At 40.2% G+C, this 13,602-nt stretch overlaps 1 protein-coding gene across 1 annotated transcript in view; it reads right to left on the bottom strand.

Annotated features, from left to right (window-relative positions):
• Positions 1-13,602, bottom strand: part of PARP8 (poly(ADP-ribose) polymerase family member 8) — a 119,549-nt gene that overhangs the window by 57,023 nt on the left and 48,924 nt on the right. Inside the window, exon 3 of the mRNA XM_066181131.1 lies at positions 4,722-4,759. Coding sequence (XP_066037228.1) covers positions 4,722-4,759 — 38 coding nt within the window. The remainder of the gene's footprint in view (positions 1-4,721; positions 4,760-13,602) is intronic.

Here is a 13,602-nt window from a genome sequence, read left to right as displayed (position 1 = left end):
TAAGCATACTGCTGCGGTATGCTAAAAAAAACCCAACAAAACAAACAACAAAAAAACCAAACAAAAAAACCCCAACAAAAACCAACAAAACACCAAAAAACTTAGAAAACAGCTCAAAGCCTTTGAGCACTCCCAGTGAAACATTGCAGGTGTTAACATTAACTGGGAGGAAAGTTCAGTAATATCATTGATACAGGTTAACACATGGCTAAAGTCTTATAAACCACATGTAAATATATCAATCTCTGAGGGTCCAGCCCTTTGCAGACTGGCTTAAAATAATCTTAGCGAGACTGCTCTTCAGAGGTGTTTTGTAAAGCAAAAGGTCTAATAAATGTAAAATAACAAAATAACAAATGTTACAGAAAACAAAAGAAAAGCTGTGCACAGGTGTCCAAGAAAACCTCTGACACCCTTCTAGAAACAGTCCAAAAAGCCCCTTACTTTCTTTAGGCTCCTTCCTAAATTCTGAATGTTTTAGGAGGGACAATTTGGCTTGCTGCCAATAAGGAGAAGTACAGGATTTGAAGAACAGTGAAAAAGTTCAACAGATGCTTCTCTCTTGGCACTGAGCCAATCACTGTCAGAAAGGAATTGAAGTTTCTGGGTTCTTTTCCTTATCAGATATGCAAGGGTTGAGTCCTAAACTTTTCCCTATAGGAAAGCTTCCCTATTTCCCTATGGGTGTGGGAAATGCATTCCTACATGCTACCCTTTGTATCACAGCAGTTCTTAGCCACCGATATCAAGAGGGAGCATGGGGCTGTGGCCATTCCCTGCATGATGTGCCAGGCTGGGCAGGGCAGCAGCCACACTGCACACACAAACAGGTTTTCCTGGTTGCCACCTGAGAAACAGCCCTTCTGCCACGTTCACACACATCTGCCAGGTCTGACTCTGTCTCAAACCTTCGCCTACTCCCACTCCTGTGCTGTCCTGCGAGGCAGCCTGAGGGATCTGTGGCTGGGTCCCCACACACAGGCTGCATGCAGGCAATGCTGCAGGAGGCCAGCACCACTGATGCCCAAGCCCTGCACTCCTGTGGGCACAGCAAACATCAGTCTGTGGCTGCTCAGCTACACTCTGGGCACAGGGACATGTTTTGCAGCCCTGGCATCATGTGAACTAAGCGGGGTCCCTTCTGTCAGCATTCATTCCTTCTCCCACTTTTTCTGTTGGCAGGTGGGACTGTGAGCTATGGCCACAGGACAGCTGCATCTTGCTCTCTGCAAGAAGCCCAGTCTTGCCTCTGTTCTCCATCTTGTTGTCACCATCATTTCCATGCCCACCTTGCACATGCAGCACAAGCATATCTGTTTCCAAGTTTTGGGAGTGTAAGTTACAGCTATAGTCTAATGAGCTGAGATAATTGAGGCCATCATTTGGCTCTAAATATACCTAACACCACATACATGGAAGGGAGAGAGGAAATCCTTGTGTTATAGCTTATTTCTGCACAGAAAACTGGGAACAGAGTACATTCTGTACAGAACAGACATACATATATGGAAAAAGGACTGCTCAGCTACAGGTTTTATAGACTTAATTATATTTTTATGTCCATTGTCATTATTTCTTGGCAGCTGGATAATATGACTTTCACTGCCAAGCTGTTTTTGTTCCTTTGCTATTTGGCAGCTATTAGGGCTTTTTTTTTCCTTCCATCGACATGATGAGACTTGAGATTAAGAGAATGGCTTTGATTAGTTTTCTTCAACAACCTGTTTCTAACATTTGACACCTAGGAACACCTATCCTCTTCACTAGAGGACACAGTGCCTGGACCTAGCAGAGGGATGCAGCAAACTGCTTGTTGCCAAACTGGTTCTCTCCATGTCTGCTGCAATCTATTGAGGTCTAAGAAAGGTGTGTAACCTACAAAACACTGGGATAAAAGACTACAGCAGTTCTATAATTCCTGTCAGCCAATACAAATCATTCTGAACATAAATTCATTAGCACAATGCTTGTTGCTCTGCTGGTTCCTGCAGGAGTCATGATACACTCATATTAATGGAACTTCAGTCTACTCATTGATGTTGTATTCTATAACTGCTCCTTAGAAGGATTATTTTCCCCAGTTGTGTCAACATTATGAGAAATTGTTACAGCAATACTTTGCTGAAACTGTTATTACCTGACTCTAAACTTTCCAGTTATGTTCTCACAACTCCAGCAATGGATATGTAACTTTCAGACATTACTGTCTCAACATTTTTCCTGTTAAGTCCCCAGCATGCCTTTGTGAGCACATTTTTAGCTTTCACTCTCAAATATGAAACTTTCAAACACCTTCCATTATTGAAAGTTGTCACATCACTTTATATTTTCCATAGGTACGATTTAAAACTCAGCTGCTTGTATTTGATGCTTCAAGAAGTAATTCAGCAACAGCTACACTCTGTTGTTGGTACCAAAGTGGTGATGCTGCACACAAAATGGCAAAGCAGGCTGTGGGAGTATGTATACTACCCAAGGCTCTTCTTTTAGTAGCCAAAATTTGCTTTTGGTGGTATCATTTTAGCTGAATTACATCACTTGTATAGTGGCCTAACCTCTTCTGTTTTCATATATTTATTGCATGCATTAGCAATTTATCTGATGATCAACTCTGACAGCCTTGTCTTGGATTAACAAATCTGATCCAGTCTGTATTACTGTCTTAATTGACATAGGATAAAAGTTTGCTGTAGCTATGCACTAATGGACTTTAACCTTAATCTGCAAAGGTTTATACTGTGAGAAATTCAGTTTGAGAGCACGTGCTCTATACTCTATCAACTTGCAGCACCACTTGAAGAACTACTTCCAGCTGAGGACATCAGCACAGAGCTTCCCAGACTTGACACCATCACAGCCTGACATGTCCCTGAAATTTTCCTTAAGATACATGTCAGAGAAGGGAAACACAGTCAGCAGTAACATTAGGTTAGAAATTTAGGACAAAAACAGGCAACAAAGAATCGGGCTCACCGAGTGAAAGTGAGTGTTTTATGATCAAAGTTGCAAAATGGCAAAAAGTCCTTATTCCCAACACACTGAACATCTCTTCATCATAAAGCATATATATATCCTGCAAAAGCTTGAGATGTGAATGAAATCAGCTCTTCTAAAGCCCTGAAGGGCTGGATTTTAATCAGTAAACATGTACTGGTTTACTCTTTGCTCCAAGCTAACTACGCTGTGAAATGTTCAAATGCTATCTGCCTTTAAAATATAGGGCGTGATGGCACAGAATATTCATCAGGCTTCAGCGAGATTAAAGTCACCCAGGCTTGTAGGCTATCAGGACATGGTGCAAATAACACCCACAAGGAAATTCTGAGGTCTATCACACAGAAGAGTTTGCCAGGAAATGAGCTCTCATGTGCTGTGTGAGTAACTGCTGCTGGTTCAGTGCTTCAGCTTACCATTTACTAAAGCTGCACTATATACCTTTTAGATGTTCCCAGAGATCAAATTTTGTAATATTTAATGGAAAAAAAAAAACGTTAATAATGCATAGCAAAGATTTTTTCAACTATTTGTCCCTCTGTTCATTGTCAGCTCAATGCAGAATTCATATTCAGTAAATCCATTTATCATTGGTATGACTGTGCATTTCATGAATCTCAGTTTCTCCTATTTCTAAATGTTGAATAGACTAATATCATTCTCCTCCACAGTTTTTACAGGTTAAAAAAATAAATCTAATGAAGGTTGTTAGCATTCGTTCATGGAACCCATTGGTTTTAGCACCACTGCTGATTTTCTTTCTATCTGCTTCAAACACTGGTGTTTTGAACAGAATCTGCTGTTTATCAGTGAAGAAGATCAGTCATGCTTCTTTAGAGCTTCTAAAAGAAACAATATTTCTTTGAGAAATGTTTCAAAAAAGCTACAGATAAAGATCAAAAAAGGACAGAGAGTTTCATATCCTTCACGGTACTTACACTGTTAAATAATCACAGTTGCACAATGTGGTGCAGTCCAATAGTACTACCATAAACCTTTGTTTGCACAGCACCTGTCATCCCTGCTTCCCTCTCCTGCTTTTGATAGCCTGTGCTGCCTGAAGTATCTCTGCAGTGTCTTTGTGAAGGAAATCAGGGAAATAGGCTCCCTAGAAAACCTGCTTTTGTTCTTACCTGCTTCTGTTTCCTAGGAGCAACACCCCTTGTTAGGACCGGCCACGTGGTTACACAAACACCTTAGCCAACCCAGCTCAAATTAGGAAAGGGAGGCTGGCCTGAGGGCTGGGAACACCCCTGAAGCCAACAACACCGGGGAGCTGCACCCGCACTCACACGAGTGCTTGGCCCCCACCGACCCCAAGAGGTACCAGAGCAGAACCTGCAGCCTGAACTCAGAGAACACCAGCAGCCTTATTAAGGTCTCAAGTGCTCTCCTGGCCCTGCTCCAGCTTGCTCAGGCTCTTCAAAGATTAAGCTTGATCAGCGATGCCAAAGAGAAGCTGGGCTCTTTCTCACTCCTGACCCTGTTGGCTCCAGCACCCCAAGCTACAGTCTGTCTAAACTGGTGAACCTGTGTTCTCACCCTGACCCAGCTGATAAATGATGCCTGAAAAGGAGAAGTGGCTGTGAAAATAATCTTAACTAATGGAAGATGATTAGTACAAGATGCACCTGGAAGACATCAACACCCTTTCAGATATTCTCATCTGAATGTAGCAAATTGTGGTAACATGTACACGTGTCACGGGCAAGAATATTGCACTGTACCTGGGTAATCCTCAGAGACATGCACTGAATAGGACACACTGTAAAAAAGGAAAAAAAAAACAACAACAAAATTAGAAACAACAACATTAACTGCTGGCACAACATTTTTTCTTGCTCCTGTATTATTTTATGCTTATTTATAGCTTCCTGACAGTTTCCAGAACAGAAGGTAACATCTATTTTGATGGCTGGTAAAGTGCTCAGCTGAAAATAAAAAGTGTCATGCTCATTTTGAAAGCTTACTTTGCTAAATTGGCACTTCCTGATTTCAGTGTTCTCAAAAGGAGTATCAAGGATGCATTATATTCCCTTTAGAGTAACATTTCACAATATCTGTACACCTGATTAAAAAAAGGCCCCTCTTCGAACACCAGAACTTGAGAACTAGTAAAGCCCAGTTTTTCCTCTATCTGGTTTTCATATTTGACTCAGGACTCAGCAGGAGGCCTTTCTCATTGTTATACATTTCTGTTAGTTTCAGCAAAGGCTCTGGATATCTTGGACAACTACCTTCCATCAAAACTCTGCATTTTATGTAGCACGTGTACTTTTTTGTCAAGCTGTGTTCAAATTCAAATTTGAGAGACCCACAGTCACACTGAAGAGCAGCTTCATTATGTGGATTCCCTGAATCTGTTTCATCAGAAAACAGTCACTCAAAAGCACCATCCTGATTCTGCAGCTCAGTTCACATCTGCTTTCCCTACTTTCCAGTGAGATCTTCATTAAACTCCCTGCTGAGAGCAGGACAAATGGACGTGATGGTTTGCTCAGCTATCTAACTACCCACCAAATCCTTCTGGTTTAAAGTTTAGTGTACATCCTAATCTTGCTTTAAAAACATTCAACTATGAAGCACACTGAAAGGTCTCTGTTATATAATTCATATTCTTCCCAATTCTAAATCCTATAGATTGTGTCAACTTGCACATCTAAATGATATACAGTGTGGGTTCATGTCTGTAGTGAGTTAAGCCAAAGCAGGCTAGTACAATCCTCTTAAGAAATTTTGGTATGTATTGCACTTGGTGAAAAATTGTAGAAAATTGGTACACACGATCTTTCTAAATAACATGAATACAGCTTCCATGTAGACAAGAAACTCAAGCCAGGTATGATTTTTAATGGTTCTCTCTCAAGGGTTTCTGTTGACTGAGTTCCACTTTCACAATCCAGTGACTGTAAGAGGCAATCAGTAGCAGGTCCCTCACACTTGCTTCTGCAAGTTGATCTATTAACACACAGCTGTCACCTGTTTTTGCACACTATCTATTCTAGAACATTTTATGTACTGTTTGACTAAGACACAAAGATGCCTGTTTCTTCAACAGCTGCAAATGTTCCCTTGAAGCAGAAGGAGCATTTATTACAGGTGACCACACAACTGCTGATTTAAATCCCATCACTGTGAAATTCAACATTTTATGACTTTTCTGCTTTAATTATATTTTAGGCATTTTGAATAGGCAGCATCTGCATCCCCTCATCTTAGAGTGTTTTCCCTAAGGACTGGGTTATTTAAATCCAATTAAGCTGTCACCATGTAAAATACCACTATTTTAAATAAGGAAATAGTCCAAAATTAGGAAATGGTATTTCTCAGTGCTGTCATGCAAAGAGAATTTTTCTCTGTGATGCAGAAAAAAAAAAAAAAAAAAAAAGAATACCCCAAAAAATTCCTGAGAACTTAATTGTGTGCCTGTTTTCATCAAACCCCATCTCCTAGAAATGCAACCATGACACGTTTGGAACCATGACTTCCTCCCTCTACTACTGAAAGAGGTACTTCTGCCTTACTCTTTTAGACTGGCTGCTTGCACGCCTCTTTGCTGCCTCCAGAATTTCTGTGTACCGGTTTGTTTAACACTAAGAACAAGAGCAGGGGCTGAAGGGTTTCACAGCTTCCATGAGTGCAGATACTCAAAACTCAGTTGGGTAAGCACCTCAGCAATCTAACATAACTTTGAAGCTGGATTTGAATTCAAAGTTAACTTCTGCTTACATGTGTACATGTGCAGAAACCTGACAGAACTGAGTTTTCTCTTCCTCATTCTTCATCGCATGGTCATCTCTGCCAGCAGCAGCTGTGCTGCTGCCAAACAGAAACTAGTAACCAAACAACATGCTGTTTATATTGTGAGGTGGAATAAATTAAAAGTTTAATGGAAATGCAAGTTAGAAATAGTCTCAAACCTGACTGTTCAACTCAGGATCTAATCCAGGCCCCCCGTGAACCCAGCAACAGGGAGAATAAATCCCCTCCACCTCCCCCAGAGAGAGGTGGTAGTGCTTTGCTTCAGCTTACCATCTTGCGTTAGTTACGTGTGGACCATGGAAGCAAAAAGTGGAAATAAAACTACTGAACAAAACAAAACTTGGATTTTTATCTCAGCTCGCCTCTGTGATTGTCACACATGGTCACCCTTCAGCACATTTTTTTGCTCTCAGGATAAACTGCTTCATACTGCCTGCACACCTGATTTGTCAGAGAACAAGATATACCAGGCAAACAAGGGTCTCCAAGGGCTCCTTGACCTCCAAGCACTTTCCCAATGACTTGAAAAAGATTTAGAGCCAAGCCACAAACACAAGACCGTGACGACTTCCAGCACCTTAAACAGCACAGACTTCAGTGAAGATGCAGATGTTCAATTCCTCTCAGTGTCAAATCCTCCCAAAGCCAAAGACAGCCTTTATTGAAGCAGCTTTCTCATTTAAGAACTCAGAAATTCAACTGGAGTTAATTTAAGCCTGGCCCTCACATGAAAGTACATGAGTATTCCAGTGAGGGAAGTGATTTTTTCTTCTGACCATGCAGTTCCTTCAAACAACCTTACTGCAGTTACTAAATACAGCTTACAGTGGTACAATTTATTCCCCTTCTCATAAACACATTCACCATTGCTCGTTCAGTTATATTGCTTTAACTACAGGAATGGGTAAACTCTGGGATGTAAACAAAGCACCCATGATGGTGGTATTTCTGTTTTATTCAGCTCAGACCCTCAGCAGAAGACATCCTGCAGTACATATGTTTCTCGATCCTTAAGCTCAGAACAAGCTTCATATTTGAAATGGCCTAGTAAAATTTTTGTTACTTAACAAATAGTAAAGTACAAATGAGAAATTAGTGGAAACTGTCATGTTTTTAATGTAAAATTCTTATTGCTTGAAATAATATTAATATCAACAGCCTTGGCTTAGTAACAATTTTACTCATAGGAATCTCATTGCATGAATTTTCCAATGTGTTTTAACCACATCTATTCCTTCTACAGAAAAATTATTCTGCATGAGTTCATCTCCACAGGAGAACTAATTCATCAGCTAGATGGGTATGCACCATGTAATTGCTATTTTTCAAATTAATCTTTCCCAACTGAATACAAAATAAGCAGATTCATCTGCATTCGATATTACTACGATTTCTCAAAGCTAGTTAAAAAGGGGTGAGAAGTTCTAACTGATTATACCAACAGGCAAAATGTTATCCCAAAGCCATATCTCCAGGAAAAAGAAAAACAAAAACAAAAACAAACAAACAAACAAAAACTGAAAAAGAGAGCAAAGCAAAAGTTACTGTAGCAAAGCACACTTCATAAAAAGCAAACCAACCAGCTTTACCTCCTTATATCCTTTTCTAAGATTGCTTCCTGAGCCTTGAACTGCAGTTTTACCTATCATGATACAAACCCCAGGATCAAACACACATCCTAAAGACACAACAGTGATGCTGGATCTGGGATGTCGCTTCCCATCAGTTTCAGGTTATCTCAGCTCTATGTCACCCATTGTTTCTCTCTAAGAAAGAAATCCTTTAAGCTGAACTTCCAGCTGTTTTGCACAGCAGGAACAGTGTGAAGCATCTGGTGCAAGTCTAAGATTTATGCCGACGGAATAGTTGTGACAATTCAACCAGCTCTGTCCCATGATAACAACTGACTTACTGCCTTATTAAGTGTGGAAATTGTGATCTAGTTTCTATTCCAGTTTTAGTAATCTCTATTAGATCCAGAGCTTTATATCCTAACGTTGTCACTTGCAAACTTGCTGAAGAAAGAAAACAAGATTTTTTGTCATGTGGAATCTGATGGTAACACCAATCTATAACAAAATACAAAGAGTAAATAGGACTTAATCATAATACATCTAAAGCTACAGAATTCACAAGAGATTTTGTTTACAATATATCAAAATCTCATATCTAGCTCATCGATGATGTAATGCAATCAGCACAAAATTTTATACCTAAGGAAGAATACTAAAACTCAGCAAAGCAAGCAATGGATAAATTTGAAATGTAAAATGCTACTATGGTATTGATTTTATCACTGGGTCAGCTTTTGAACAAGTTGGTGAGATGAAAAAATATTACTGTAACTTTTATTTTTAAAAAAAAAAGTATGCTGGTGACAACTTTGGGCCAAAGGACCTTTTTAGTGATCTACATAATATCTCTCAAAGTCCAACATGATACAGACATGATGCTTTTACTCTTTTCTAGACGAAACAGTAGAAAGGAATAAGATCCAGCTGAAAAGATGCAAGTGGAATTGTATTCTTTCACCACTAACTAGCTATAAACTCACAACATTCATACATTTTCAAAATCTGCACACAATATGCCATAGCAGATCAACATTTCATGACTGTTCTGTAATTATACAGTAAATACTTCCATCTTCAAGTTTTTGCTTTCTCATCTTTGAAAATGCTTACAAATTCATCAGTAGATTCCTATTACTGACACAGCCTTCAGTGTCCTTCTCTACTTCACTTTCATATGACCACCATTTGATCCTGAAACCAGACCATTCGTATTGCTTTACTTCTGACTAGCCTTTTTCCTCAAACAAAACAGAATTGGTTCCAAAAAGCCTTTCACCATGAACACAAGCCACTCTCAACACTCTCTATTCTGAGATCCACTTTGAAGCCTTATAACCTGACAATAAATCATATCACAAATACAGGATAGAAACCATGATTTTCAGAAGACATACTGTGGGATTGTACTCAAACAAAACTTTCAAATTGCATTTCTGGAATAGATGACCTTTAAAAAAGTGCCTTGAGAACTGGCAGAAGATGAAGGCGTTTAGGTATTGACCAGATGAAAAGCTAGGTACACTATTTACACAAAAAAAATTGGATTAGCTAACAGAAAAAAACCGATTTTTTTTCTGTAACTGATCTGATGTGAATTAGAGTATGTGAAGAGAAGTACAATTCAAAACCAGTATTTAAACACACTGCAAAAGACTGCAATGTCAAGTCTTTCTTCCAATTTGCACCTAGATTACATGCATGCAAATAACAGCAGAAGAGACTTAGAAGCCAAAAGCAGCAATTTTTAATGGCAAAAAGGTATCTCCTTTTAATGGGCACCACTGAAAGACAAGTCTTATGAAGTCATAGCCTAGAGATAACCATTTCATTTTACGCTGAAAAGAGAACATATAAAATAACTTCAACAACGACTGAAAAATAAGCAAAAAAATACTGCATCTATGACACAGAAACTTAATAAAACCTCTCCATTTGGTGTTCAACTGCCACAAGTATGAGTGAATGATACATGTTAGGTTTTTCAACAGATTATGAACAAGTCAATTAGCAAGATACTCCATCACTTGGTATGTATGAGTGCTGTGCTGAGAAACACTTCATTACATTTCAGTGGCGCTCTTAAAAAAAACAATAGAAGTAGGGAAAAATAATCTTGATTTCTAGTCTGAAGCTTTCGCACGATTGTATCCCACTTAGCACACATCAGCTGAGGAAGTGGTCCACTGAAGCTCATATTCAGTAACATACACAGAACTGTGGCAGCATTTTTCTTACCTGGCAGATTTTGTAAACTACTATTGCTGGCATTCATTTTTGTTGTCGCCAAAAAAATGCGGAGACTTTTAGAATGTATTTGCAAATGTTCATTTACAATTATATAACACAAATTTTATTCTGTTTCTTCACTAAAAGGGCGATTAGGCTTGGAACAGACTTCCCAGGCAAGTGGTAGAATCACCATCCTTGGAAGTATTCAAAAGGCGCATGGATGTGGCACTTGGGGTTATGGTTTAGTGGTGAATGTAGTGGTGAAGTCTTAAGAGTTGAGCTTGATGATCTTAGAGGCCTTTTCAAACCTCAGCTATGCTATTATTCTATTACCTATCACACAATCACAGAGCGGGTCAGACTAGAGGGGACCACAGTCGGTCATCTGGTCCAACCTCCATGGCCAAGCAGGATCAACCTAAAGTACATGGCACAAGACTGTGTCCAGACAGTTCTTGAATATCTCCTTTATAGAAGACCCCACAGCCTCTCTGGGCAATCTGTTTCAGTACCTGGTCACCTGCATAGAAAAGAAGATCTTCCTCACGTTCAGGTGGAACTTCCTGTTCATCAGTTTCTGCCCATTGCCTCTTGTCCTGTTGCTCGGCACCTCCAAGCAGAGCCTGGTCCCTCCTCTGACCCCTCCCTGCAGACACTGACAGACAGTGATGGGGTCCCCTCTCAGTTGTCCCTTCCTGAGGCTGAACAGGCCCAGCTCCCACAGCCTGTCCTCATAATAGAGATGCTCCACTCCCTTGATCATCCTTGTCACCCTCCACTGGACCCACTCCAGGAGTTCCATGTCTCTGTTGTCTTGAGGAACCCAGAACTGGACACAGCTCTCCAGATGTGCCACACCAGTGCTGAGCAGAGGGGCAGGATCACCTCCCTCTCCCTGCTGGCAATGCTCTTCGTAATGCACCCCAGGTTACCATTGTCCTTCTTGGCTACAAGGACACACTGCTGGCACATGGACACCAGGACCCCCAGGTCCTTTCCTGCAGAGCTGATTCCCAGCAGGTCAGCCCTCAGCCTGTGCTGATGCCTGGGGTTATTCCTCCCCCAGATGCAGGACCCTGCATTTGTCTCCACTGAATTTTGCTATTTTCTGCTCCAGCCTGTCAAGGTCCCTCTGAAGGGCTGCACACCTCTCTGGGGTATTAACCACTCCTCCCAGCTTTGTGTCATCAGCAAACTCCCTGGGGAGGCACCTGCCCTTCCTCCAAGCCCATGATGAATAAGTTAAACAATACTGGGCCTAGTACTGACCCCTGGAGTACACCACTAGTGACAGGACCCTGTGCCACTGGTTACAACCCTCTGGGACCAGCTGTTCAGCCAGCTCTCAATCAACCTCACTGTTTTTTCATCCAGTCCACACTTCCTGAGCTTGCCATGAGGGTATTGTGAGAGACAGTGACCAAAGCCTTGCTGAAGTTGAGGGAAACAATACAAAAAGTTCACAAAACTTAGTGAACCCATGAATACTATTAGACAATACAAATCAGTACGTGCTGCACTCCACTCACGTATGATACAATACAGTCTCAATAATGTGACATAACCATAAACACAACTAAGTTAATGTTTCAGTTGCATAAAACACTAACCACAAGTGATGTGTATCTCCAAACACAATGACAGACAAACAGTGTTAAAATCATAACAGCTAGAAATATAAAAGAGAGCCTATCTCATAACATGCTTCTGGAACCTGCACAATGTTTTTTAAAATACAAGTAATTATACAGGCTTTTGCACTTCCACATGGGGAAGTACCGACTGAAGCACAGGACTTGCACCTTTTTTTAAAGCAGTGATTTTGAAACTAATGCCATTAAACAGAATAATGACTATGAAATGAAAAACAACTTTATCTTCTGGGAAAAAGCATCAGAAGCCTCAAATGAAACAAAAATTAAAAGGAGGTGGACTTGTGTTTTCACTCATATATTTACACAGTTATGGAAAAAGTGACTGTCAGTCAAGTGCAGCAAGAACACTCTCACAATATTGAAGATTGGTTTATTTTATTTTACATAATTTAGAACTTGAACTAAATCCCACTGAAGTCCAAGGAAGACTTTAGTACTTGTCAAAGAAGATTACAGGCAAGTTGAACAGAAAATAGAAGACTTCTGGCCCCCTACTGCACTTCTGCTATTTTCTAGAAACAAGTACTTCATTGCTTTGAGAAAAAAAATCAGTATGTATTCCAAAGGCTGCAAATATTTTTGAGCATTTTTCTTCCTTTTTTCCTTTTTTTTTTCCAAATATTTGCATCTTGCAACACAACTGTACTGCGAACCATTTCACATCCATACCATTTTCTAGATTCTTTATTAAAACAATCTTCACGGATTTCTAAACAACTTTTGAAGTACTCTTTAAAATGCTTTGAATGTACATGTCTGCATCTCAGCTAATTTTTTTACAGATATTAAGGCAACTTTAGATCTCCTGAAACACCTTAGTTTGATGGGTTTCTGTATTTCTTGTGATCTGACAAATGATGACCCAGCATTAGTCACAGCTATTTTTTGCTGCAAGATACAGACGGATGCCTGTAAAGAATGGAAATTTGTGCACAAGCCCCTTTCACCATACATCCTAACTCCCCATGATGCACCAGCAATTGTACAGAAAAGAATAACAAGTGGTTCTGAGTAATCTTTTCCTCTGGATGATGGAGAATATGCGTGTGTGATGACATATGAAAAGTCCCAGGCACATCCATTGATGACAGATCAGAACTACTCCAAAGAAGAGACGAGCGGTGTCAGTGCGTCAAAAATGGCATTGCTTTCGTTTCATGACATTACCTGGGGGTACAGAGGCGCTGAGTCAAAATTATTATAGCTTGCATTTGTCACTAAGAATAATTGAGCTACTGGTCCTCTCATGGAACTGGAGTGCACCTGAATCGAAAGGGGAACATTAGTCATAAAGCACTGCTTGATTTAGCATGCCAATCAAATACAGGGGACACGGAAAAACACAGCTCAAACATTTCCCTTCAGCAAAGCTTCCAATGAAAAAGGTG

This window comes from Chamaea fasciata, unplaced genomic scaffold, assembly GCF_029207755.1.
Source record: "Chamaea fasciata isolate MVZ Bird 193981 ecotype frontalis unplaced genomic scaffold, bChaFas1.0.hap1 SCAF_4, whole genome shotgun sequence".
In the NCBI taxonomy this organism is placed as follows: domain Eukaryota; kingdom Metazoa; phylum Chordata; class Aves; order Passeriformes; family Sylviidae; genus Chamaea; species Chamaea fasciata.
This window is presented reverse-complemented; position numbering and strand designations above follow the sequence as displayed.